We start from the raw sequence: 27,177 nt of genomic DNA on the forward strand, positions 1-27,177 counted from the left end.
AATTCCTTCTGTGATAATACTTATGTGTATAATTACCCTTTTGCCCTTATGTCTATATTGAACACAAGGTATAGACCGTGTCATCCTTGTCCAGTTCAATATTGAGCCCATAGACATTTATCCTGTTACGCAGGATGGGAAAATTCCATCTAGGACACTCATGTCCCTTAGCATGCTTTGTGGAGTACCCATCAACTGTCTTTATGGTTATCCAGTTACGGACAACGTTGGATCAGCAATAAAGCACTCGACTCTACATCTAGGATCCATAGTGGTTTCAGGTCGAAGAGTGGTATACACCATTATCACCATGAGAATAACTTATGACACTTTACATAACTTTATATATAGTATTCTCATAGCGGGTCAATCCGGTATAAATATTACTCATAATATTCATACATATGTTTAAGACTTGATAACTCTTTATCCATGATCCATGAGATGTGATCATAAGTCTACAAACATAATAGTCTTAATGCTTTAATGTTATCCCACTTCACACTAAATCTCGACTACGGATACTTTAAGAATAGTGTCCTTATGTTTAATGTGATCTCATGATTAAGTCATACTTGATACATTAAACAGACTAACTATTCTAGGGACTTTATTAAACAAACGTAATAAAGAAAAAGCCTTTTATTATTAATAAATAATTCGATACAAGTACCAAAAGTATTGGCCTCTATGGCTTACACCAACACGCTCTTGGCGCAAGATTCATAAGAAGGGAAGGAAAGAGCTCGGTCTGAAGAATTGTATTGCTTTGGAACCCTATACCTCGTGGGTTAGGAGGAGAGCTTCTGAGTACCTTATGTCTTATGACTACCTGAGACCTACACCTCTGGTTATGGCTGGGCCTTCAACCCTCCCTGACCAAGGAGTAGAGGAGTTGAGAGACAAAGACCATTCACGTGCTTGGATCCGTGAGCGAGAGGAGGTACTTCAGCAGCTTAGAGATAAGGATGCATTGATAGAGTTTCTTGAGCATCAGGTTATCAACGAGCCTGATGATGTGGTCGCTTCTCTTCTTCCTCAGTCTTCCAAGTTTTGGAAGAGGAAGTGTGATCGACTCGCCAAAGAGAAGGCAGATATGGAGGCAGCCTATGAGAGAGAGGTGAAGAGGCTTCGTGCAGCTTACCTTCCGGTCTCGAGAGCTTTGGGCGATTGTTTCTAGGGTTCCATAGGATGTTCATTTTCCTTCTCTCTTATATTGTATTTAGTTACAAAGACTGTACTTATTTGGTGTAAAATATTTTCCAGATATTATTGATATGATATTTCCATATATGTCTAAATGATTAATATTTTCCAAATGTTTGCAAATAGAACTCTAAAGTTCCTCTGATTAAGAAAATAAAATCATATTCACAAGTATTGCATACATCATGTGCATAAGCAGTTTTTGCTCCAGGCTTCTTATTTAGTGGTCTAACTTTGTGTTCTTCTTTTATTTTGAAGACAAGTTGACGCACCGGTACTACACCAGAGCCAACTCTTCAAAGCTAATGGATCACCTAGATCGAGAGAACAGAGAATTGAAGGAGGAAGTGGCAAGATTGACTGCCCTGATGGAGTCTTTCTTGGCCGCCCAAAGCCAGTCGTCTCCAACGCCTTCAACTCCTCCCCAGAGGACAGTCATTTCTGAGATTGCCTGTTGAACAGTGCCTGCTGCCAGCGTCCATTTCGCGCCTACTGCCATGTGTCATACCCCGATTTTGGTCCTTATTTTTTTCTTTTTTTCATTTTTTATTTGGCACGTGGCCTAAAGTTCATTTGCATACATTCATGACCAAAGACAACCGTCCATTCCCAAATCCATATTTTTTTATAAACATTGGTCATTATCTAGGCTTTTTGATCATGGTGTTTTTTTGATTATAAAATGGATTCTAATTATTTGACTTTTTAATTTTCAATTTGATTTTAATTTCAAATTAAGTCTAATTCCAAATTTCAATTTAATCTTAATTGTGCTTTTACTAATGATTCAAACTCTAATTGATTTTAATTTTCAAATAAATGTTAGAATTGATATCAAAGTAATTTTAACAAATTATAGATTAATTTGATTTTAATTGGTTTTATTGGTTTTTTTTTATTTTAAATTGACATTTAGATGAGTCTTAGATCCATATCCATCTCTATAACCACAAATTCATTTCATTCAAACCAAGTTTGTTACAACCATTTTTTTTGTAAATGTCATAAGTTTCCGACACTAGATAACCATTGCATTTGCCAATTTCATTCCAATTCCAAAATACATTTGCGCTCAAAGCGCATAAATCACAAAACCATGACATTACACAAGCATTACAACATTTCCATAAATTACAAAGTCATGTTCCAAATTACATTTCACAACATTTTCTTACAAGTTCATCATATTACATAAATCCTACAAGTACAATCCTAATGAACAATCAAAGCCCAATTTCAAGCACAATTTCAAACATTCCATTATAATTTCATACTACATACCAAATTACCACAAATCCAATACACTTCCTTTCGCATTATCAATCACCATACACACCTTAACACTATTAGTCATTACCGACAAGTCCATACATTACAATATCAAAGTCCACAGCAACCCTTCAGTTTCGAGAAAACACTTTGGCTAATGGCAGTATGTCATCATGCCCTCCAGGATGTCAAATTTCACGGGGAGTTAAGTATATACATCATCTTCCGCAACAGGTAAACCATTTGCCTACTATGGGGGATTCTTCTTACGGCACGCGTGAATTGCCCACATCCAATGCCTTCCCAGAATCTCCTATTCCTTCAGAGGTTGGGAAACCACCTAGGCGGGCCAAACGACCAAAGGAAAGTAAGTCTGTTTCACCCAATAAGAAGACTCCATAAACTAATAGAAAGGTCAAGAAGGAGGGTGAAGATTTAAACAAGACAATGATTGCCAACAACAAAGTGTAGCACCTCAAATTTGCACCTCCCATTTGTATATTCATTTCATTTTTAGGTCACTAACATCACATTAACATTGCATTGTCATTGCATATCATGTTGCATCTCATCAGTCAAGACTGGTATCAAGGAGAAGTCATCTGTGCAAGAGACCAAGCATTTCCTTGATATGAAGGCCCTATGGTTGTTCTAGAGAGCTCATGTGAATCAAGGATCATTTTGAAGCAACTTGACCAAAGGCTAGAGGCTCAAAAGTCATCAGTACATGTCCAAATCATCTGAGGCCCATAAAAGTCAACTGCAAGTCAACTGAGAGCTAGGAGGTGGAGAAATGGTTTGAGAAACTTCATTCATGTCCCAAATAGGTTCATTCAACATGTCAAACATCTACCTTGAAGATTTTGAAGCCAGATCAAAAGTTTCCCAAAATGGAAAGTGACCTGTAATTTCAAGTTTCCAAAAATGGCAAGTTTTTGGACCAACTTCAACTCAACTTTCCAACATCAAAGGAGCTTCAAATGAAATTTTTTCCAACATGAAAGTTGAATACCTTTCTCTCCCATTTCCAAAAAGTCCAAGATCATGAATTTATGATGAATGGTTGAGGAGATGTGATCAAATCATGGCAAAGTGTGCTTGAAACTTCAAATGGCCATATCTTTTGAACCAAGACTCCAATTTGAGTGCTCCTTTTTGCACAATTCTCCTGATGACATGAATTTTCCAAATACCTCATCACATTGCATGAAATTTGAACATATGATCACTTGCTTACTCATGAAGTTTTTGAAGGAAAATTGCCAAAATTAAAATTGGTTGATCACATGCATGTAATTCCATTTCCAATGTGTGCATGGGCTGATTTGGAGTGAATTTGGACCCTTGATGTGTACTGTTCACGTGTGTTTCCCATGCATGAGGTGAAAATGTAAATTGGTGCATACACCTTGTATTCTTCTAATCTCAATTAGCTTTGGCTTAAATTTAATTTCAGATTAATTAAGAGGAGGTATATAAGGTTAATTGCAACTGTATTAATCACAACACACAGTTTCAGATCTAGTTTTTGAGTTTTGATCCAAACTTTCTCTCACAAAGAACTTCAAATTTCTCACATAAGCACCATTTATCTTGGTGAATTGTGGATCCTGGTGAAGTTTAGAGTGTGATTCAACGTGCATTTTGTGGATTTCTGCTCAAAATCGTGCATACCACAAGCTTGAAAGTGATGATGGAAATTCAAAATTGAGTTGGAATCAAGAGGAATCAAGCATCCATACCTACACAAAGCTTCATATTAGAGTTGATAGAGTGGATCTGGGCGTGAATGAGGACCTGAACCTACTGTTTCTTCACATTGATCTTCAAGAAGGTGAAAATTCGATCTCAATTATTTGCCAATCCATGTGTATATTTGTGTAGATCTTTGTTTGCTGATGATTCTGATGAAAAAATCACATGAAATGATGCACTATAACATGAGATATGTGTGATTTAAGTTTGATATGTTGAAATGTTCTTGCTCGATTCTCTCTTGTTATGATGAATTAAGCTTAGTTGTTTGTTGATCTGTAATCACCATGGAAGGATCTTTGATATGATATACTTGTTTTGGATTTCTGGAAAATTCTGGAAATTGGCTAAAAGTTCATGTTACTGTTCATCTTCATCTTCATGAAGAAGATGAAGATCATCCTGTTAGCGTCCGTTCGTCCATGTTAGCGACAGATCTGGTTATTTCCACGTTGGCCTAGGGCTTGTATCCTATTGGTCCACGTTGTTGCCTTGCAAGCGAATTGATAGGCTCATATTTAGTCTGACCGTGCCAACTACGCTTTGACCTGCCACACATTAAATGAAATGGCAGCGTTTCATGCTTGGCGCGCTTCACCTTTTGAAAATGTACCGTGTTCGAGTTTGGCGTGTGACATTATTTCAAACTTCATTCCATTTTATGCTTTCCCTCCACATTTCACATGCCATGCTTCATTTTAATTTTATTTTTTTTGCTAACTTAGAAAATGCATAACTAATTGAATATTGATCCAATTAATTCCCAATTTTTTGCAGCATGATCCTTTGCTTGTCTAGTTTTTTTTTATGATAATGAATTTTGAAGTTGTGCATGGATGGTTTTGGATTTGTGTTAGACTCTTTGAAGATAGGTGCATGTGTGACCTTGCCTTACTCATCTCATTGTGAAATGCTTGATTTTAATCCAAATGCTTTGAAATTTTGTACGATGTTTCTTGACATATTGATGGACCTTTGAGGCTTGGTTTGGTATTTTTCTCATTCACCATTTCTGTTTTACACATATGTTTGTATGGTGTGACAATTTGTGTCACACATTTGGTTGTCTTACTTGTGCAATTTAATTTCCATATCAAATGACCTTGGATGTTTCTGATTTTTGGTATGATGATCATATTGGATGTGTTGATTGCTCATGATTTTTTCCATAATTGTTTGAATCATTTCTGTTTTGATTTGGAATTTTCATTCCTGATGATCATTTGGATGCCTTGAATTGGTCTTTGACTTCCCTTGCACATGAAATGCCTTTGCATGACGATTTTGTTTTGGTCCTTTTTAGGACTTGTTCTTGATTGAATAAACATGCTTTGTGTTGAATATGAGCTTCTGTTTTAGCTTTTGATTCACTTTTGACCCTAGGCTTTGACCTAGTGGTTTGGACTTACCATTTGAGTTGTGAATTTCAGGTTCAAGTATGCATCTCCATGATTGATGTTGCTCCTTCATTTGAGTTTGGTCATTTGTTGTTGGCTAACATTTGGTTGTTTTGTAGGCTTTGATGATAATTCACTTAAGTGTTTGCCTTGTGGCTTACTCATTATCCATATTGGATTTGTCTGTCTGTTGAGAACTATTAACTGTTGTCTGTTTGTCTGAGTATTGTACTGATTTGTTTAGTTGTTTACAAAGGTACCTAAGTTGCTTTAAGTTCATTTGAACTTTGCTTTGATTTGCTTGTGGTTGGCATACCACTTAGGTAATGACCTCTGACTTCATGTAGTCTGGAAGACCTGTCATGGTATGTTGGCAGGCACCTGTCTGAAGCCCTCCTTAAGAGGCAATGTTTGTGATTGTTTAATTTTGTGCCTTGTACATTCAAAGACCTCCTAAGTGAAAAGGCATTGGCAGATACAAGGGATGTGCAATCCATCCCCTGCTATTCAGTTGAGTCATTCATCCTGCTCACACCATGTGTTGAAGCACTTTGAATAAGAACCCAAGATCTTGTTGTGTCAGGTGCTTATCATTTTTAGATCCAAGAAAGTCATCTATTGTGTAGTAATGCCAATAGACGAGGTTAGGTTCTATATCAACACGAATAGTAGTATTGATCGGTGGGGAATCTTGTTGATTTATAATAGTTTGAACTTAATGCTTTGTGTTGGTTAATAGTCGTTATATCGGACTATTAGGTAATGGCATTGAATTCATGGTGTTGAGAGCTAAAGAAGATAGAAGGAGAGTAATAGGTGGTGATTTTATAATGGAGTAGATGAACATATTAATGATTGTCATGTATGTATAGTCAAATAGTAGCATGTGATGTATAAGTAAACTATCGATCTCACAGAGATTGTAATAAGTTAAGTTGATTCTCAATTTTGTGAACAGCTAGCTATAAGAAAAAATGTAACAATAATAACAGGTTGTCACAGATTCAGATTGAGTAGTTATAAATAATAATAAAGAAGTTAAGTAAATATTGAGAGCCATTAGGACAATTTTCCATTTAATGAAGTTTATATCTTGTGTGTGTATGATGAGATTTGTCATGACAGACGAGACAACAATTGATCTAGTGGTATATGTATACAACATCAAAGCATATGCATTAAGTTTAAGAAACAATTCTTGAGATGTCACGTTAACATATTCAAAGCATATATTTACTTAAGAATATACCTATCCTATTATTTTTAACCGTAACTATTATGAGTTCCACTATTTAATAGATATCTAAATCATTAACCAACTCTTACCTATTTCTAAAGTAAAAAAAAAACAGATGTATATAATAATTTCATATAGTAAAATGTATAATTTATGTTTAAACCTTTTCTTAAATTATTGTTATATTTATGTAGTATGTGAGCGTGATAGAATGATATTAATCAATAAAAATTAAAATAATGGCAACACACAATAATCATTATAAAAATATAAGAAACAATAATACACATTGCCTCTCCAAACTAAACCTTTAAATTATGAGATTAATTACTATACACTGTCAGTGTAAAAAGTTTTACACCGTCGATTCATCACCATCACCCGTTTGTATTACTTTATAGATTTTTAAAATAAAAGTCAAACTTCTTTTAATATCCAACGTCTATAATTAAGTGATGGTGTAAAATCTTTTTACACTGACAGTGTATTTCAATTAATCTCTTAAATTATTACTAAGTGACAAAATACAAAGTAGACTTATTTTCCATATTAGTTATTATGAGTGGTCACGGGTGGAGCATCATTTTAACTCTCTTTTCTATTTTTGTAAACATACTGATACATAAAAAAAAAACGTGAAAATTCATGTTTCTATAAGGTAAAGCTGATCACATGATAATTATAAAATAAAGAGTACTAATTTCTCAGTTACATATATTAAGGTATGTGAAAGTGACTTTATATCACTGTCCTTCAATATTATGTTACTCCTTATCAATGAAATAAGGACAATGCTTTAATGCACAACACACTCTCTTGTTTCATGTTTACCAGATTTTTTTATGTAAGTTTCTGTCCACATGTATAATATTTAATCAATCTGCATATTATTATCATAGAAGCAACATTGACTCATGCACATTTATCATAAAAATAATCACTCCTAGACTAACAAATTTGTTTCGTCATGCAAAAAATATATTTCTTATGATTGAAATTAATACATTTATAAATAAACAAACAAATACTTTAATGTTTTTTTAAAATATAATTGTTTATTATAAATGCTGTTACATGTTATAAAATTTAACTTCAAATATTTAATCTCATTAAAATGTTTTAAAAAATTATCAAACCATCCTTTTAAAATTAACTTATAATTTTTAAATAAACAAATATATACTTCAAATTGTTTCAAAAATATTATTTTAAATTATAATTGCACATAAATATTAAAAAATTAAACTATAAATTTTCATCTATTGTTTATAACTCTTTATATAAAAATGTTCTATAATGTATTGATAAATTTTAAATAATTGAAATCAAAGATCTAATTCAATTAAATTAAATCAATTATAAATGTTACAAATTAATGGTATAATAAAGGAAAATAAGCGATAAAAGAAAAACACGTGGCATATTTAAAATTCCAAATCATATAAATTCATAAAGAATCATTCAACAATCAGATTCACTGTCTTTTATACTACAAATTTAATGCAAAATGGAGAGCTTCATGTAAGATTTTTATGTTAATTGTCATATATAATTATCTAGACGGTGAGTCGTTTAAATGTAGCATGTCTTTCATCTATAAAATAATGAAGAAGAAATATTTTGAAAAAAAATATAAAAAAATTATTGAAATTTTTATAATTATTTTATATTTTAAAATTAAATTGTGATGTGTTATTTGTACTTCTATTATTCAAAAAAAATCATTTCATTAAAAATTTTATTCTCTTTTTATCATGTCTCTTATCGGCTCAATTACAAAACTAAAATCAATATTTTATAGTTTTATTTAAATAAACTGATGTCAATTCTGCCTTCGCGCAAGTCTTATTCTAGTTACAAATTAAAATAGTTTTAATATAATATTTTACAAAATATTCATAACGGTAAGAAAAATGAGTCAAAACACCTGGTTATAAGGATCACACACAAAAAAAATGAGACTTGTGTGAGCTAACAATAATAAGTTAGAATACATAAAGAATATTATGTTAAACGAGCAATACTCGTTCCTTTAGTTTTCATGATTCAATTCAACGAAAGAGAATAAATTTGCTATTAAACATTTGTTGTCACACGTTTAATATATATGTAGATTTCTTTTAATGAAATTTATGGTTATCTAATCTTTGGGAAGAGTAAAAAAAATTTAGAAATGATTCTCTGAAGTAATAGATGAATATGGAATATTTATTAAACACGGTCATAGAAGCATTTATATAATGCTTTATTGATGATATATACTCCAGTCTAGTTTGTCAAGTTTCTTTAATCAACTCTAAGTTTTTAATTATACAATTTGATCCTATGGTAGAAGATGAAATTGCTATCCTCTAAAGAATTTGTTCACATGGTAAACTTTAACAAAGCTTATTCTTAAAAAAAAATAATTATTTTCTCTCTTGACATTTAAATTTAAGACAATTAAGCATCAATATGCAATGTACATCAATATGCAATGTACAACAATATAACTATTTTATACCAATAAGAATAATCAATAACCATTCACAACACAATATTGAAATAGTTTGCAAATAAATATTTGAGAATCAACTTGAGGAAGAAAGTAAGGACATGTTGAGCTATTGTCTTGAAGCAATTTTGAAGATGGATTAGAAGGTGTGAAAACAAATTTTAGGGTAAAGCATCTTTGAGTCTGGGAGGAAATTCAAAAAATATTTCCTTTGATATAAGAAAATTTCATGCTTAGAGTGAGCTATCTCTATTCCTTTTCACAAGTTTTAGAGCAAAGCATCTTTGAGTTTTGAAGGAAATTAAAAAAAAAATCTTTGACATAAGAAAATTCCATGCTTAGAGTGAGCAACCTCTATTTCAAGAATGTATTTGAACTTTTCAAGATTTTTGATTTTAAAAGCTTTGTTAAAGGTTTCTTTATGTATTTATCATGGTCTGCAATTCTAAAAGAGAACCACCTACTAAAATAATATCATCTACATATACAAGTAAAATATTAAATAATGTGAACTTTTTTTGATGAATAATAAGCCTTTGAAATTTGTCCTTCATGTTACGGTTTCTTGTATGTTCGTCTACTTATGGCATGTCTTCTTAGTACTGGGGAGCTTCGAGAGGAGATCTCTTTGAGATTTTTGTTCTCTGGGCATATATATATTATTTCAAATAACTTGAAACATTTAGATAAGTTTCATACCTTGGTGAGATATGTGATCATTTGTGCCTCATTTTCTTGATACTCCTTAGTGACCTGATTTGCGACCAGGTGTGAGTCTTTCCAGGCCTTGAGATTTGAAGCTCCATTTCAATGGCGAGATTCATACCAATGATGAAGGCTTCATACTCAACTTGATTTTTGTTGGCTTTAAAACTCAAACCTTATGATTTCTCTACGAGGATGATGTCTTGGCCTTCTAGCACAACTCTAACACCACTTATTTTTAGATTTGAAGCTCAGTCCATAAATAATATCCAGACATGGTGAACCTCTTGCCTAATGGAAAATCGAACTCCCCCCAAAAGTTGACCAATACTTATGACTTAACGCTACATCAATGCACATAATGAATATCATAGTCGAATGTCTTGGATGACCATGAAACCATTCTTCCTGATAAACACGACTTCTTCAAGATTTGGTGGATTGGGTAGTTAGTTTTTACCAACATACATTATCCTTAGAATTAGAATATGAGATTTCTTGTTGTAATCAAGACCTCCAATGCTAGTCTATAAATCTTATAATGCCTTTCCTATGTGTGTCTGAAGGTATCACGAATAAAGTTCGTTGGTTGTTCCCCTGTGTGCTTCTCTTGAACGAGTATGAAACTTAACTCCCGCTAAATAATTGATATATACAAATATAAGGGTTGTAAGACCCCAATTTTGATCCTAAGATCCTCATGCTATCTCATCATATGCATTAGCTTTCGGATCACACCTTGGCATCCTCCTGACCCCTCATTCATTGGGTTTACATTAGGAGAGGTCACCAAGCACATTTGATTGTATCATACTTTGTTTTTCTTTGTTTACTAACCAAAATACCAAAAATATGTCAATGTATAGTTTACTTCTTTTGTAGGTAGTACGTGTGTCCACCCATGCTCCATCAAGCTCGCATCTAGGGTTTAAGACCCTCCATGCAACGATGCTAATCAAGAGATGGTTCACATTGAATCTAGGTATCATATATGGATCCCCATGATCACCATTTATCATTTTAATCAAGAATTCATCAAGAGTTTGAAGCTTGTTTGCTTTGGAAGCCCTAATTCATCTAGGTATCTTGTGTGACTTCCTCGGTAAGTTTCTTCACCATTTGATCAAATATTTTAAGGATACTTTATATTACATTATATTATACATATATGATCCTCCATGAGTCCAAGATATCAAGATAATTTCAATTTTACAAGATGGTTCATGGTGGTTGACCAGAGAAAGTCAACTAGTCAAAACTGGGGTTCACAAGACCATGTCTCCTACAATTTTTGTCATATGAAAATGATTCCAAGAGAAACGTTATGCCTTATGACATTACAAACAACTTTTGTGTTGCAGTAAAGAGCTAGTTTTGCTTGGAAAGTCATTTTTTATGGTGAAAGGTTATAGGTCATTTTGTCTAAACCCTAGTTAGGATGTCAACTTCCAAAGACCATAAATTAATCAATTCTTATGGGATGAAAGTTATTCAAGTTTAATGATAAAATTCTAGATTTCCTCCCCAAGTTTTATTATTGGAAGAAATTAAAATTCAAGTTGAAAATGCATGTACCAAGAGAAAATATTATAGGTCATTTTGGGACATTACCAATGAACAAGTGATTTTCCTCAACTTCTAAAATGCATAACTCCTCCATGAAAAGTCTAAATAAGGTTAAATTTGTGACAAAATTGAATAGGTTTGAAATATCTACAACTTTTATGAAGGAATGTTTTCTATTTGAAGCCCATAGAAAAAGTTATTCAAGGTGGAAGAAGTGAACATTTGACTTGGTACCTAGAAAATTTTCAAATCTGTTTGATTTTCTAAACTCCCACCTCAAAATTCATCATGATACAAGATTAAAATGGAAAAGTGTTCAACATGAAAGTTGTTCCCCTTGATCACGACTTTCTAAAAAGTCCAAGATCATCTCATTTATCCAAGAATTGGAGGACTTGCGCATGGGTTCTTCATAAAGCTTCATTTGGATGAATTTGACATTCACATTTCAATTACCATTTCATGATCACATGACACACTTTCAGCATTGCACATGAGTAATTTTGGACCTAATCACATCATTTCATGGGCCTATCATACGCCCATTCAAGCATGCAAAGATGAATTACTATTTTTGGCCAATTTTGGAAATGTGTATAAAGCAATTGCATTGCCTATAAATAAGACCCTCATTGCTCAGAATTAAGGACACCTTGCCCAAGCTTTGAACCTGCAATCCAAACCCTCACCATCATAGGAAAATCTTGAAGGTTTTCATTTGAAAATTGAGTTTCAAATCTCCTTCTGTTTTGAGATTGAAACTCCAAGAATCCAAGCCTTTCCTTGATCCAATTCAACTTCCGCAAGCTTCTGAAGTCAAGCCAAGCCAATTGGAAGCAAGATCAAGCAAGTTTCAAGATCCTTCAAAGGTGGCTTTCCAGAATTTTTATCTGTTCGATTCTCTCTCAATTCTTCATCATTCTTGGTGAGTTTTGGTTGGCTGAAGTCCTACCAATGTAGGCAACAAGATTGAGTTGCTTTGAGGTCAAATCGAAGCAACTCAGTTCATGTTCCTCAAAATTCAAATCCATGTAACGTTTTATATACTTGGAATTGGAGAAAATTGAGACCAGATTCGTGATCCTGAGTATTTTCTCTTTGAAATAGTGTCCTTGTTTTTCATCTTCCATTGAGATGAAGTTGGACCAGCCCGGTGGAGGTCACCAGAGAAGATGACCGTTATCACGCTTCCTAACCATCTGATCATGTTTGAATGTTCTAATATGGACCCTTGGTTTGCATTACCACGCGTACAACATGTTGACTTGTGTCCATCATGAAACGTACGTGTGTGGCCATCAGATCTGTCACATCAATTAATGAGGGAGATATGATGGTCCTTATTTTTTCTTATTTTATTTTAATTTCTGATTTTATGTTTAATCCTTTTATTTTGTTTAATTTGTATTAGTTTTATTTTTAATCCAAAAAATATGGGACTTTCACCAAAAAATATGGGACTTTCACCAAAAATCTCAAATTAATTTTTTGATTTATTTTTTATATTTTTAATGAATGAAATATTTTTGTGCATATTTTTAATTGTTTAAAATTACTTTTGACTTTTCAAAAATTATGAAATTTTTTGTCTAAGATCCTTTGGCCTTGTTTGACCTAGCATAAATCTCTTGGCCATATTTGGTGTTTTGAAGAGGTTTTAGGTTTTGACAAAATTAAAATGTATTTTGATTCATTTTTAAATGGATTTTTAATTGATGAAATGTGTGAAAATTATGTTGAGTCATTTTTATGGTCTTGTGATGTTTGACTTTCTCTTTGGGCCTTGGTCAAGGTTAATTTGACTTTTGTTGGATCAAAACCATTGAATTTAGGGGATTGATGAAATATACATTTCATCTCCCAAAATGAATGGATGATTTTCATTTGATGAAAGTCCTCCGTTGGTTAATTTGTGTTTCTATTTTCCTTCCCTCTTCATCTTCATCCCTATTCTTTCCCATTCCCTCATTTGACCAATGAAATCTCTAATGTCTTAAGGCTAATTGGTTCATCAATGACCTTGTGTCAGATGAACCAATACAAGTATGACTGAGATAGGTTCATCCCTCTGGATCTTTTCTTTTAGTGTGTGGTATGTTTTAGGAGTTTGGTTCTTCATACCAAATCTCTAACATACATTAACACCTAAATTTTTATTGGCCGACCTCAAATAGTTGTGACTTCTATATAAGTCCAATTACGATTGCTTAACATAGAGCTAAATATGACCCTAAAGGCATAACATTCTAGTAAGTGAGATTGTAAGTCTCCCATTCTTCATGGTATTATATGGAAACTTGACCTTTTTTCCTTTCATGAGAGCTAGTGGCATACTTGTTGAATTATCCAAGTTGGATCCCTTCTCATGGAAGATGTCTTGGTTTAAGGATTCATACTTGTGAATGATGGTTGAGTGTTCTCCAAAGAATGACTTCATCAATTAAAAAACATCACTAACACCTGACTAACCATTGACTAACACTTGACTAATTCTTGTTAATATTGCTTTATTTTCAAGTCATTTACTTTATACAATTTAAATTTCAGTCATTTATCATTCATTGCCATTTACATTTCATTTAACTTGTTTATGTTTATTTCATTTTCCCCTTTTCCCATTTGAGCCATTTCTTGTGATTGTATATATTGTTTGTGCATTTTTTGTTTTGTTTATGGTTTTATGACCTTAAAATACTTAATAACAACAAAAGCCCTAAAAAATGTATGGTGGACTGTTGATCTTGATTTGCACTCTTGGACTTAGAACTAGACAACATTCCTTATGCAAAGAGGACTTGGCCAATGCCATCATTTTGAGACCAAGCTATTGTGAACTAAGCCTTCATTTGATGCAAGCCTTGGATCTTGTTTGAATTCACCTACTACTCTGTCTTTGTGCTAATTGTCATTTTGACCTTGTGTCTGATGCTTTGCTTTAAGTTGATTAAGGAATATTTCATCTGATACATGAGAAGACAAAGAAGACTGCTAGCTTTTGGATTGATTGCTTGGATGTGGATATCTTTATTTGATGCCTTGATCTTCATAATTTCTGGATATTGCTAATTTCTACTTGATTATTGCTTGACTCAAAGTTCAAAGGGTAAATGGGTTTTCTATATGACATTCTTGTCTGTTGGACTGTATCCCATTGGCCAGATCTTTACAATTCTTAACTTTTAATTTTATGCTTAGGGTAATCTCTTCATCTCCTCCCACTTCTTAGATATAAAATCCCCCCCCCCCTTAATGCATTCAAGCTTCATTCAGACTTCAACATGAATCATTTTGGACCTAAATGCATTGCATCATGGGTCTATACATGCCCATGCACTCGTGCCATTCACATTGCCCATTTTGGACAGATTTTTAAGTGTGCAAATATCATTCCCTTTGGCTATAAATAGGAGGCTTATGATCTCATTTGAAGGACACCTTGTGCGCCAGCTTTGCTCCCCAATTCAAACCCTCTCATTCTAAAGGAAAACCTGAGAAATTTCAATTTGAAATTTGAGTTTAAATCTCAACTGTTGGAGATTCAAGAACTCTAGGATCCACAGCCTTGCAACCTCTCCAATCACTTCATGTTAGCTTCTCAAGTGTGAGCAGATCGTGTTTGAAGCAAGCAACATCAAGATCTGTATAGCATTGAAGGTAATTTTCAGAAAACTTCATCTCTTCGATTCTCACTCAATTCTACTCAAATCTCTTGGATCTTTGGTTGTCTGAAGTCCTACGCCAATGTAGGCAAGAAGATTGAGTTGCTTAGAGGTCAAATCGAAGCAACTCAGTTGACACACCTCAAAATTCAACTCCTCATATCTTTCTATATATGTGGAGTTAGTTAAAATTAAGGTCAGATTCGTGCTCTACACCATTTTTTATTTCAGATCATGTCCTCCTTTTTCATTTTGGTAATGGTTGAGGGTGGACCAGTCTGGTGAGGTCCACCGAAGAAGAAGACCGGAGTTACAGCTCCGGCGGTGCGTTGGCACGTCTCCCAGCCACATGATCCAGGTGAATTGTTTTAATCTCACGCGTCCATTGTGATTACCATCCATGCAGCATGCTGACTCATGTGTTTGGTGGAATGCGCGCTCTCCACCACTTGAGCTGCCACCTCAATTAATGAGGCAGATCAAGTGGTCCACCTTTTTTGATATTTTCTGATTTTCATTTTAATTAGTTTATTTTCATTAATTCATATCAATTTTAATATTGATCCAAAAAAATGAGAGTTTCACCAAAAAAATTCAAATAATTTCCTCTTTCATATTTTGAATTAAAATTATTTTTGGATCATTATTAATATTTTTCATGATTTAATTGATTTTGTGATTGTTTTTAATTTTTTAAAAATACTTTTAAGTCTTTAAAAATTCTAAAAAAAATTCTCCAAGGTCCTTTGACCTTGTTTGACCTAGGATAAATCTCATGGCCACTTCTTTGGTGTTTTGATGAGGTTTTAGGAATTTGAAAAACCATATTTAATTTAAATGTATTATTTTAGTCTTTTTAATTTGAATAAAAGCCAATTAATTGTGTTGACCAATTGTGATGACTTGCTTGAGTTTGACTCTTGTTATTGGGCCTTGGTCAAGGTTGATTTGACTTTGTCAAGTTAATATCCTTGGATTTAGGGGATTGATGGAATGTATATTCCATCTACCAAAATGAATGGATGATATTAATTTGGTAAAAGTCCTCCTTTGGCCAATTTGAGTTTTGATCCATTCCACTCCCTCTTCATCTCATTCCCCTTCTTTATGCATTCATCTCATTTGGCCTATGATATCTCAAAGTCCTAAGGCTAGTTGATTGAAAAATTAACATAAGTATGGGTGAGACTAGGCCACCTCTTTTGCATATTCTTTTTGTGTGTGGTATGTTTCATGATCATAATCCATTATACTATGTCTCTAACATGCATTAACACCAAAATTCTATTGCCCGATCTCAAATAGTTGTGACTTCTACATGAGTCCAATTACGATTGCTTAACATAGCGCTAAATTTGTGACACAAAAGGCATAACATTCTAGCTAGTGAGATTGTAAGTCTCCCCTATTTCATGGTATTGTGTGGAAACTTGGCCTTTTTTTCCTTCCTTTGGAAGATGTCTTGGTTCAAGGATCCATGCTTGTGATAAGTGTGTTGAGTGTTCTCCAAAGAATGACTACAAAATAAAAAGAAAAAGTAAAATAATACTAACTTCTAACTCATTAACAACTAGCATTTAATTTCAAGCCATTTACTTTAATGTCATTTAATTTTAGTCTTTATTCATTTGCCATTATTCATACCATTCTAATTGTTTATGTTAATGCAATTTTCACTTTGCCCACTTGGACCATATTGTGTGATATATTCCATTTTGTGTATACTTTGTTTGTTTGTGTGGTCTTTGACCATTAATGTACATAATAACAACAAAAATCCTAAAAAACTTTTGTGTGGACTGTTTGCTTGATCTTGGACAAATGGACTTAGAATTTAGGCAACATTCCTATGCTAAAGAACTTGGCCAATGCCAACTTTTGTGAAACCAAGTGCTTGCAATTTGAAACTTCATCTGATACATCTTTGAAGACCTCTTTGAGTTCATCTACAACATGATCATTGTGAAGCTGTTATTTTGAACCTGTGACTTGTGAATTCATCTGTTACATGGGCTCTCTTCAAGAAGATCATCGAGTGGCTAAGCTTGGATATGGCTATCTTTATTTGATGCCTTACTCTTCAGATTAATATAATTGTGCATTGTGTGTTGCTTGATTCTAAGTGTCCAAGGTAATTTGGGTTTCTATTGACATTCTTTTCTATTGGATTGCTACCAATTGATCAGATCTTTTCAACTCTTAACTTTTAATTTTGTGCATAGGGTTAGTCTCTTCATGTTCTTCCCATTTCTTTAATTTCAAAATCTCTCTCTCCTTTTTAAAATCTTCTTTGATTGAACTTTGTTCTGTTATAAACTTTGACCACTTTGCAAAAGATAGAAACTTTGGTCTTATGCCATTGCATTTTCAAACTTCTTTTCTTAATCAAACTTGTAAATGAACTTAATTATACTTGACTTAAACTTTCAAAAAGACAAAAAGAACTAACTCATTCAAACCATTTTAGGCCTTTGTGCCTTCCAAACTTAATTTTTATTAAAAGCAATGCATCCACTTTGAAATTTGTATCACGAACTACGAGGTTTTGATCCCTCATTTTTATGTTGGTACGTAGACAGAAGACTGAAGGTCTTGCCAAACACAAAAATATAATTAATGAATTATTTTCTCATCCCCCCATTTTATTTGTTTGTAAACATCATTTTGTACAAAATACATATGCACACAAAAAGGGCTCCCTAGGAGTACCTAGGACACTTTGGGTGCTAACACCTTCCCTCTGTGTAACCAACCCCCTTACCTGTAATCTCTAACATTTTATTAGTTTTGATTTGAAAAATTCTTACTTTTGGGTTTTGTTCGCGCTTTTTCCCTTTTCCCTTGGAAATAATAAAAGCGTGGTGGCGACTCTGGTTTTATTGATCTCTAGCTTATCCATAGCTTGATGATCATGAATTTACCGCTACATACATGTTTGGGGATGGGGATAAAGGTGAAATTAAAGGGGTTGGATGACAATCATGTATTGGACTTCCATGTGTCGATAATGTCCTGTTGGCAAAAGGTTTGACTGCTAACTTGATTAGTATTAGTCAACTGTGTGATGAGGGTCTTAAAGTTAACTTCACAAAATCAGAGTGTATTGTCACTAATGAGAAAAATGAAGTGCTAATGATGGGAGTCAGGTCTAAGGACAACTGTTACTTATGGTCCTCTAAAGAAACAAACCACACTTCCACATGATGGATATCCAAAGAAGATGAAGTTAACCTATGGCACCAAAAACTTAGACATCTACATCTGAAGGGGATGAAAAACATTTTGTCAAAAGGAGCCATTTGAGGTATTCTAATACTGAGTTATCTTTGATTGTGCCTTCATCTGATGTAATACCTGGAGTGCCCTTGATTCATCTGCTACTCTGTCTTTGTGCTTAATTGTTATTTTGTTATTATTATCTATGTCTGATGTTTTGTTCTGAGTTGATCAAGGAATATTTCATCTACTACATTGGAAGACTTCTAGTTATTGGAATGCTTGCTTGGATATTATGTCTATCTTTATTTTATTTCTTGACCTTCACATGATGCCTAGATATTGCTCATTACTTATTGCTTATTGCTTGTCAAAGTCCAAAGGAAAATGGATTTCTATATCACATTCTTATCTGTTGGATTGCATCCCATTGGTCAGATCTTTTCAACTCTTAAACTTTTAAATTTTGCATAGGGTAGCCTCTTCATCTCCTCCCACTTTCTTTAATTTCAAAATCTCTCTCTCATTTCAAAAACTTTCTTTGCTTGTGATTTCAAACTTAGACATGTTTTGATGATTAGAAACTTTGCCCTTATGCCATTGAATTTTAAACTTCTTTTCTTAAATCAGACTTGTAAATAAACTTAACCATATTGACTTAAACTTAAAAAAAAAAAGAACTAACAACCCATTCAAATGTTTGGCCTTTCTGTGCCCTTTTTTCTTGTTAAACGTTTGTTAAAATCAATTCACCAACCTCATTTGAATTTTTTACCACAAACTATAGGGTTTTGATCCCTGATTTTTATGTTGGTACGTAGGCATATGACTGAAGGTCTTGTCAAACACAAAAATATAATTAATGAATTCTTTTTCTCATCCCCCACTTTATATTTTATCAAACATCATTTATACTCAAATCACTTGCACACAAAAAGGGCTCCCTAAGAGTACATAGGACACTTTGGGTTCTAACACCTCCCCTCTGTGTAACCAACCCCCTTACCTGTAATCTCTGACATTCTATTAGTTTTGATTTGAAAACTTCTTATCATTGGTTTTTTTTCGTACTTTTACCTTTTCCTTTAGAAACAATAAAAGTGCGGTGACGACTCTGGTTTTACTGACGTCAAGTTTATCCATAGCTTGATGGTCATGAATTTACCGCTACATTTAGCCTCATTAAAAACTGCATTTCCACTGTCTCCTACAATGTGCAAAGTAATGGGCAACCAAACATGAGTTTCTCCCCTGAGAGGGATCTTCGACAAGGGGACCCCATATCAGCTTACTTATTCATTTTATGTATTAATGTCTTTCAGGTCTCTTGAAGAAAGAGGCATAAGGAAAAAGGGTTTATGGGATTCAGGTTGCTAGGAAGGCCCCAATGATTATGCATCTGCTTTTTGTCATTGACAACCTTTTGTTTGCTCGTGAAAATTCTCAAGAAGCTGATAGCATAATAGGTACTCTAAAAATATCAAATCTATTTTCGTCAAATGGTGAATCTGAATAAATTGAAGGTGTCATTTAGTCGAAATATTCGTGATGGTGATAAAATTTGGATTTGGTCAAGGATGTGAGTTAATATTGTGACAAGCCATTTCAAGTATCTAGGTCTACCAGTTGTGTTAGGGAGATCTAAAATGGATATCTTTGCCTTAGTTACTAAAAGGGTTTGGAAGAAAATCAAAGGGTAGAAGGAGAAATTTCTCTTAAGAGCGGGAAAAGAGGTCTTAATCAAGGTTGTTGCCCAGACGATTTTGACCTATATCATTAGCTGCCAGAGATAAGTTGTCAAGAAATTGAAGCAATGTTGGATAGATTCTGGTGGGGTTCTAAGAACGGGGAGGGTAAAATTCACTGGCTGAGTTTGGATAAGATAGCTAGAGCTAAAGGAGGTGGGATGAGGTTACGTGGCATTAGTGAATTCAACATTAGTTTATTGGCAAGAAGGAGTAAGGAAAAAAGAGGCGAATCTTACTGTTTAACCGGGGACGATCTTCTCCCCGTAGGTCGGTTCCCTTACTCTCTCACTTATATAATTGTTTTGGTATTTTGTTCTTTGTTTGATGTCTGATATTTATTGGTTTGTTTTTTGTTGTTGTACATTTTCTTACTATCTAATATGTTTTTAGTCTGTTCAAATAGTTAAAATTTTAATTATGATTATTTTAATTACATAAAAAATTTCACAAAGAAAAATTCTCTTGCTATTGAAATTTAACTTCACTAACAATGAATTTTAATAAAATTGAAAAAAAAAATTCTATAACTTTTTGACGATATTAATAATCTTTAATTACTACCATTTTTCTTGTTTTTATTTTAAATTTCAATAAAATAATTCCATATTAATTTTTAATACTTATAAATTTCTTTTTGTTTAATAATTTAAATTATATGATAGAAGATGTTGAATGAGTGACTCTCTTGTTAAAAAAAATAATGGAATAATTCAACCATCTATAATTAAATCGAAGGTTGTATTAAAGTTTATAAAATAAATGTGAAAATCACTTTTTTGATATAGAAAAAACAAATAATTTAAAGATTTTATACGATCTATTTTGGAAAAAAAACTGACAGAAATAAAATGAATAAAGATACCATATATATATATTTGAGTAAACTAAGAATAAATTTGTTTAGGTTACTCCTTTGAATTGAATATAATTCAATGGTTAATTAATTATTTTTTTAATTATCATTAAATTATATTCCATTCAAATGTTATAATTTTGAGTAAACTAAAAACACATACTCATATATATATATATATATATATATATATATATATATATATATATATATATATATATATATGGTTATATAATTGAAAAATATTGTTTACTACAGTAAAATCTAAAAAAGACATTAAAATAGTAAAAAATAATATTAAAATTTAAAATAATAAGATGAAGATATAAAAATATAAAAAATTTAAAAGAAAGATGAACAAAGGATTTTATTCCATACTATTATCTTATTTAATATAATCCCCTTAGGAGTTTTTATAGGATTCTAACTATGGTTTAATATTTCTTTTTCCTTTATCCAAGTGTATGATATAAATGCCTACAGTTCTACAGTTTGTATAGTGCAAGCGTGAATGTGAGCAAAATGCAACAAAAATAAAAACAAGAAAATGATTTTGGCTTAACATAGGCATGGGTTCAAGTTTTCTCTTATTAGATGTCCTTCATTTTTAAGTTTTTGATTTGTGTTCGGCCAGAAGAAGGAGAGAATAAATTCTCTAGTTGGTTTCTTACCTAAATACCCTTCCCATTTGCCTATAAATACTCTCTCCCATTTACCTCTTAATCATCCCAAACTCTTAACCATTTTAAAAAATGAAAAGTGTTCTTGTTATTGTTGTTGTGTTCTTTTCCCTTTTTTCTCTTTTTCAAGAACCTTGTGCTGCTGCTGTTTCTACTGCTTTCACCATTCAGAAAGGGTGTGTTCACCCTCCTTGTGGTGTTGCTGTCTCTGCCGCTCCCACCACTAAGAAAGGGTGTATTCACCCTCCTTGTGGTGCTGCTGTTTCTGTTGCTTCCACCACTAAGAAAGGGTGTATTCACCCTCCTTGTGGTGCTGCTGTTTCTGCTGCTTCCACCACTAAGAAAGGGTGTATTCACCCTCCATGTGACACTACTGCCTCTGCTGTTACCACCACTAAGAAAGGGTGTATTCACCCTCCTTGTGGTGCTGCTGCCTCTGCTGTTACCACCGCTGAGAAAGGGTGTATTCACCCTCCTTGCGGTACCGTTGTCTCCCCTGCTGCTACTCTTAAAAATGATAATAATTAATTATTATCATTAATAATAATATTGTAATATGCCTTTCTATGTTTTTCTTATGTAATTCTAGAACTGTACTGTTTGATTTCAATCTTTTGAAATAATATTAGTTTTTGTGTGTCTATAGCATCATTTTTAAAATGTTTCTAAAATTTAAAACTTTATCAAGCTTAAACATATTTATTCAACTACAACTACCTGACAAAACCGAAAGTTAATTATTTTGGAAAATCAATAAAAGTAAAAGGTAAGACAAATGTCACTGTAAGGTACCACAACTAAAGGAAACTTTGTCAAACATATTAAATGGTATGTTAATTTATAATTAAATAATACCTCACTATGTCATTCAATTAGTTAATCACTACACAACTAAAGGAAACAACTAAGGTACCACATACCAAACCCAAAATTCATCTAAAAGTTCAAATGCAAATCAAAGAAGTTAAAGGATTATTTTTCTTCCTTCATAAATCTGAAATGAAGTGGTTAAAATGAAGAAAAATATGCAGACATTTTAATATAATAAATGGGAGGAGAATAGAGAAAATGGGAGAGAGAAATGTGGAATGATGAATAAATATTTTTTGTTTTGTGCGGTCAATGGTTGTTTGATATTTGGCATGCAAAGAGAGATTTAATTGAATTTTAATTGTGATATTTGTTAATTATTAAATTGTTTAAATTGTAAGTAAATGAAAATAAGGAGAAAGACATAAACAATAAGACATTGCATTAAGATTTTGAAGGATCGATGGGAGATGAGTATTTAATAAAGCACTCTATCACCATTAATATAAGATACGTTATTTTTTATCTTCAATAGCAAAAAAAGCTATATTAATTTCATAAGTGTGACACCAAATAATAAAGACAGTTTTAATAAATATACGAAATTAAAAAAAATCCTTAAAAATAAAATTGGAGAAGATCTTAAATAGATATGAAACAAAATATAAGAAGATCTTACAGAAATATGAAACAAAATATAAATTTTATTATCAGTTTAACATGTTAATGAGATAAAAATATTTACTCATTCAATACTTAGAACAATCAGTAGGCTTGAATGAGACAATGTTCGTTTTTAGGTCATAACCAACCAAATAGTTCACTTGTGCATTATCTTTTAATTAATATGATGTACATTACATTATATTTAATTTCACAGTTATAACTATAAAAGTATATCAGTTATTAAAACATATATTTTATTAAAAATGTTAATCTATTTTATCAACTTATTGTATTTTATTGTCCGGTTTAAAAATGATCATTTTACATTGGATTCTTGAACCGTGAAACAATGATCATTTTACATTGGAAAGTGACATATCAATGCGGAAACTATGTCAGTGCACAACTAGCATTAATTTTTCTTATATCAATTTAGATAAACCATTTTTTTCTCTCTCATTTCAATGTTACCTTTTATGATACACAGAATTATTATAATCAAACACCAAACAATTAAATACAAATCATATTTATAAAGAGGTAAGTTCTTACCTCGATCATGATGATTCTGTCAAGATCAAATAAAATTGCTGCAAAAAATTGTAACTAAATTGTAAGAACATAGATGAAAATTGTGAAATTGTAACTTAATTGCTGCAAAATATAGCTCTACTAAATTATAGAAATCTTTCATAAATAATTTTTCACAAACAAACTCTATATCAATATGATCATTACATTACATTCCATCTAATAAAGGCCGTTCACTACCGCCTAACATTCCATCTCACCATTAATATAATAAAAAACACTTAACAACAATAACTTAGAATTGTATGTTTGATTTCTTGATCCAATACCTTTTCTTTTCTATTTTGTCGAGTAGTAATGAACATTTCAGCTTCTGTTGTAAATTCTTTGTCTTCGTTACTTTCACGTTAAACCAAGTAAAAAATAAGAGTATGGGAATATTAATTAAGTAAGACGGTTTAATATTCACTTAGAATCATTTTAAACAGAATATCATTTTTTCTTTTATAGGTTTGTTGAAATAGTAGCACGATTGGACATTTTGGAATAGATTTTTTCTTCTTAAAGGCTTGTTGATCTACTGTTGATCCTTGAACTTGATTTTCTACTGTAGATCTTACTTGCCTTAACTCTTTGGTTTGTTCACCATTAAAATAAATTATTTATTTGACGTTGATTATTATTTTGATATTTGTTTGTGTCTATTTCTATAAGAAAATTATATTGATTTATAATTAATATTTAAAATATAATAATAAGATGAATAATATATTTATTTATGGATAAAATACTTTTTAAAAAATATTATAAATGTGAAATTATGGTTCATGTATTGAAAATATAAAATGATATAATAATAATAGTAATAATAATAATAGTAATAACAATAATAGTAATAATTATAATAATAATTTGAATGACATAGTTCAACTCTAGTGTTGTTTATGCAACAACTTATTAAATTTAAAATTACTTATCTCATATTATATATTATATGTGCATGCTAATATAAAGTTATTTTTGATCATCTTGATATTAAAAGTAATTTGTACATTTTCTTTATTATTGAAAGTTGACAAATATTTATGAAAAAAATTATAGAAAATATTAATGATTTTGGTTTATTGTTAATTTTATAATGTGATTCTTATATGGATATAAGATAGAACGTTGTTGTGAAATATAATTCATTTTGCATATGTTAACTATGCATTAAAAAATTTATTTTAATAAAATATAAATAAATCCGTGTTAGTTAATATGGTGTATATGACTTTTTTATTTTAAATCTCTTTATAAATTAAAAGTTATGATCATTGTTGTCGATTGCTATATGTATTTAATGCATTGAGTATATTTAGATATATTCAAGTAGAAGTGTAGCTTCAAAATAAAATAATTATTATTAAATATTTTATTCGCAATGGAATAATGACATAAAATTTATTGTGTCACAAAGTCCTTATGTTTATATAATGAATAGAATTACTTTGAAGAAAAAAATGACATTTCTCCATACGAGGTATGAAAAGGCAGAGCGCAAAACATCAGTTATTTTAGAGTGTGGAGGTGTGTAGCTTGTTATAAGAACATGACCCTAAAAAGAACAAGTTGGATCATCGTGAGATCAAATATATTTTTGTAGGCTATACACCTAACATTAAAGCATATAGACTTTTGAATTTGGAGTTTAATGTAATTATTGAATCCTAGATGTGGAATTTTGATAATCTTATCATTGAGGATAAGGAATTCGAGATTCCCATAAATTAATAACCTCGTGAGGAAGGTTCTCCACGGATTATTGATTATTTTGACACAAATACACTAGTAGCAAGCATAATGAAATTAGAGTTTTGTTTGCATTACTTTCTTTGCATAACCTTATAGTTTATCAAATGGATGTCAAAATAATATTCCTAAATAGATATCTCGATGAGGAGATTTAAATGGAGCATCTGGAAGATTATGTATTGCTTGGTAGTGAACAAAAGTGTGCAAACTTGTTAAATCCTTCTATGGATTAAAACAAGCATTGAAACAATGACATCAAAAGTTTGACCCTGTCATTGTAAGATTCAAGGCTTAAGGGGAGGAACACAAGAGTTTGTCATCATAGAAAGGGGGAGATTGTGAAAAATGTATCTTATATCTAGTTTAGCTTTGATGAAGACAAAGATTATCAAAGAAGGAGAGATCACAGGTGTCATGCACATCAACGATGAAGTTGCTCTAGAAGGTTGAGACAAATGAGTGAACATAACTAAAGTACTCATTGCAATTTATACTATAGTACTTTAAATTGCTTAAAATTTCATCTCTCACTTCATCTAAAAACCTTCTTGCGTCATCATGTATGATTATCTAAAAACCTTATTCATCTAGTTCTTGTGACAAATATTTGTACACAAAATTGTGTGAGAATATTGTGATATTCCTTTATCTCTATGTTGATTATATATTGATCATTAACAATGAGATGAATGGAATTTTAGAAACAAAGAGGTTTCTAACTTCCACATTCAAGATGAATGATCTTGGACTAGCTGACACACTTTTAGGGATCAAGTAAAGCGAAATAGTGGGAGTTATGAACTTAGTCAAATACATTATATTGAGAAAGTACTTGACAAGTTCAAACACTTAAATTTCAAGAAAGTGAGTACTCCATTTGATCCTAGTGTCAAACTTCACAAGAATGATGGAAGAGTTGTGGATCAATTGGAATATGTAAGTGCATGTAATGTACTAGACCCGACATAGCATTTGCAATTAGTAAAATGAGTAGATTTTACTAGCAATCTAAATGGTGAGCACTAGAAGACCATCATTTGGATTTTCGACTATCTTATGAAAACCAAATATCTTGGTCTCCATTATGGTAGATTCTTTGTCATATTAAAAGGATATATCGATACGGTTATTGTAAGACTCTAGACTACTTTCAGGATCACCGACTGATCCCACAAACCAACACGGGTCTTTTCAGCATGTTTTATCTTCACTCACACGCTTTTTGAGAAACTTCCCAGAAGGTCACTCATCCAAATACTACTCTAAGTCAAGCACGCTTAACTATGAAGTTCTTATCTGTTGGGCTGCCGAAAAGAAAATACATATTCTTTTCGGTAGCCTAACAGATAAGAAATTCATAGTTAAGCGTGCTTGACTTGGAGTAGTATTTGGATGGGTGACCTTCTAGAAAGTTTCTCGAAAAGTGTGTGAGTGAGGATAAAACATGCTTAAAAGACTCGTGTTGGTTTGTGGGGTCAGTCGGTAATTCTGAAAGTAGACTAGGGCGTTACAAATATTTGTAACGCCCTAGACAATTTTCAGGACTATCGACTGACCACACAAACCAACACGGGTCTTTTCAACATGTTTT

At 32.1% G+C, this 27,177-nt stretch overlaps 1 protein-coding gene across 1 annotated transcript; it reads left to right on the forward strand.

The window, feature by feature from the left end:
• The first annotated feature begins 2,727 nt into the window (after window positions 1-2,727).
• LOC127082673 (uncharacterized) lies at window positions 2,728-22,313 on the forward strand. The gene is made up of 2 exons (XM_051022899.1): window positions 2,728-2,842; window positions 21,916-22,313. Exons 1-2 carry the CDS (start codon window positions 2,728-2,730, stop codon window positions 22,311-22,313), a joined length of 513 nt encoding a protein of 170 aa, XP_050878856.1.
• The last annotated feature ends 4,864 nt before the right edge of the window (window positions 22,314-27,177 follow it).

This window comes from Lathyrus oleraceus, chromosome 5 (genome assembly GCF_024323335.1).
Source record: "Lathyrus oleraceus cultivar Zhongwan6 chromosome 5, CAAS_Psat_ZW6_1.0, whole genome shotgun sequence".
In the NCBI taxonomy this organism is placed as follows: Eukaryota; Viridiplantae; Streptophyta; class Magnoliopsida; order Fabales; family Fabaceae; genus Lathyrus; species Lathyrus oleraceus.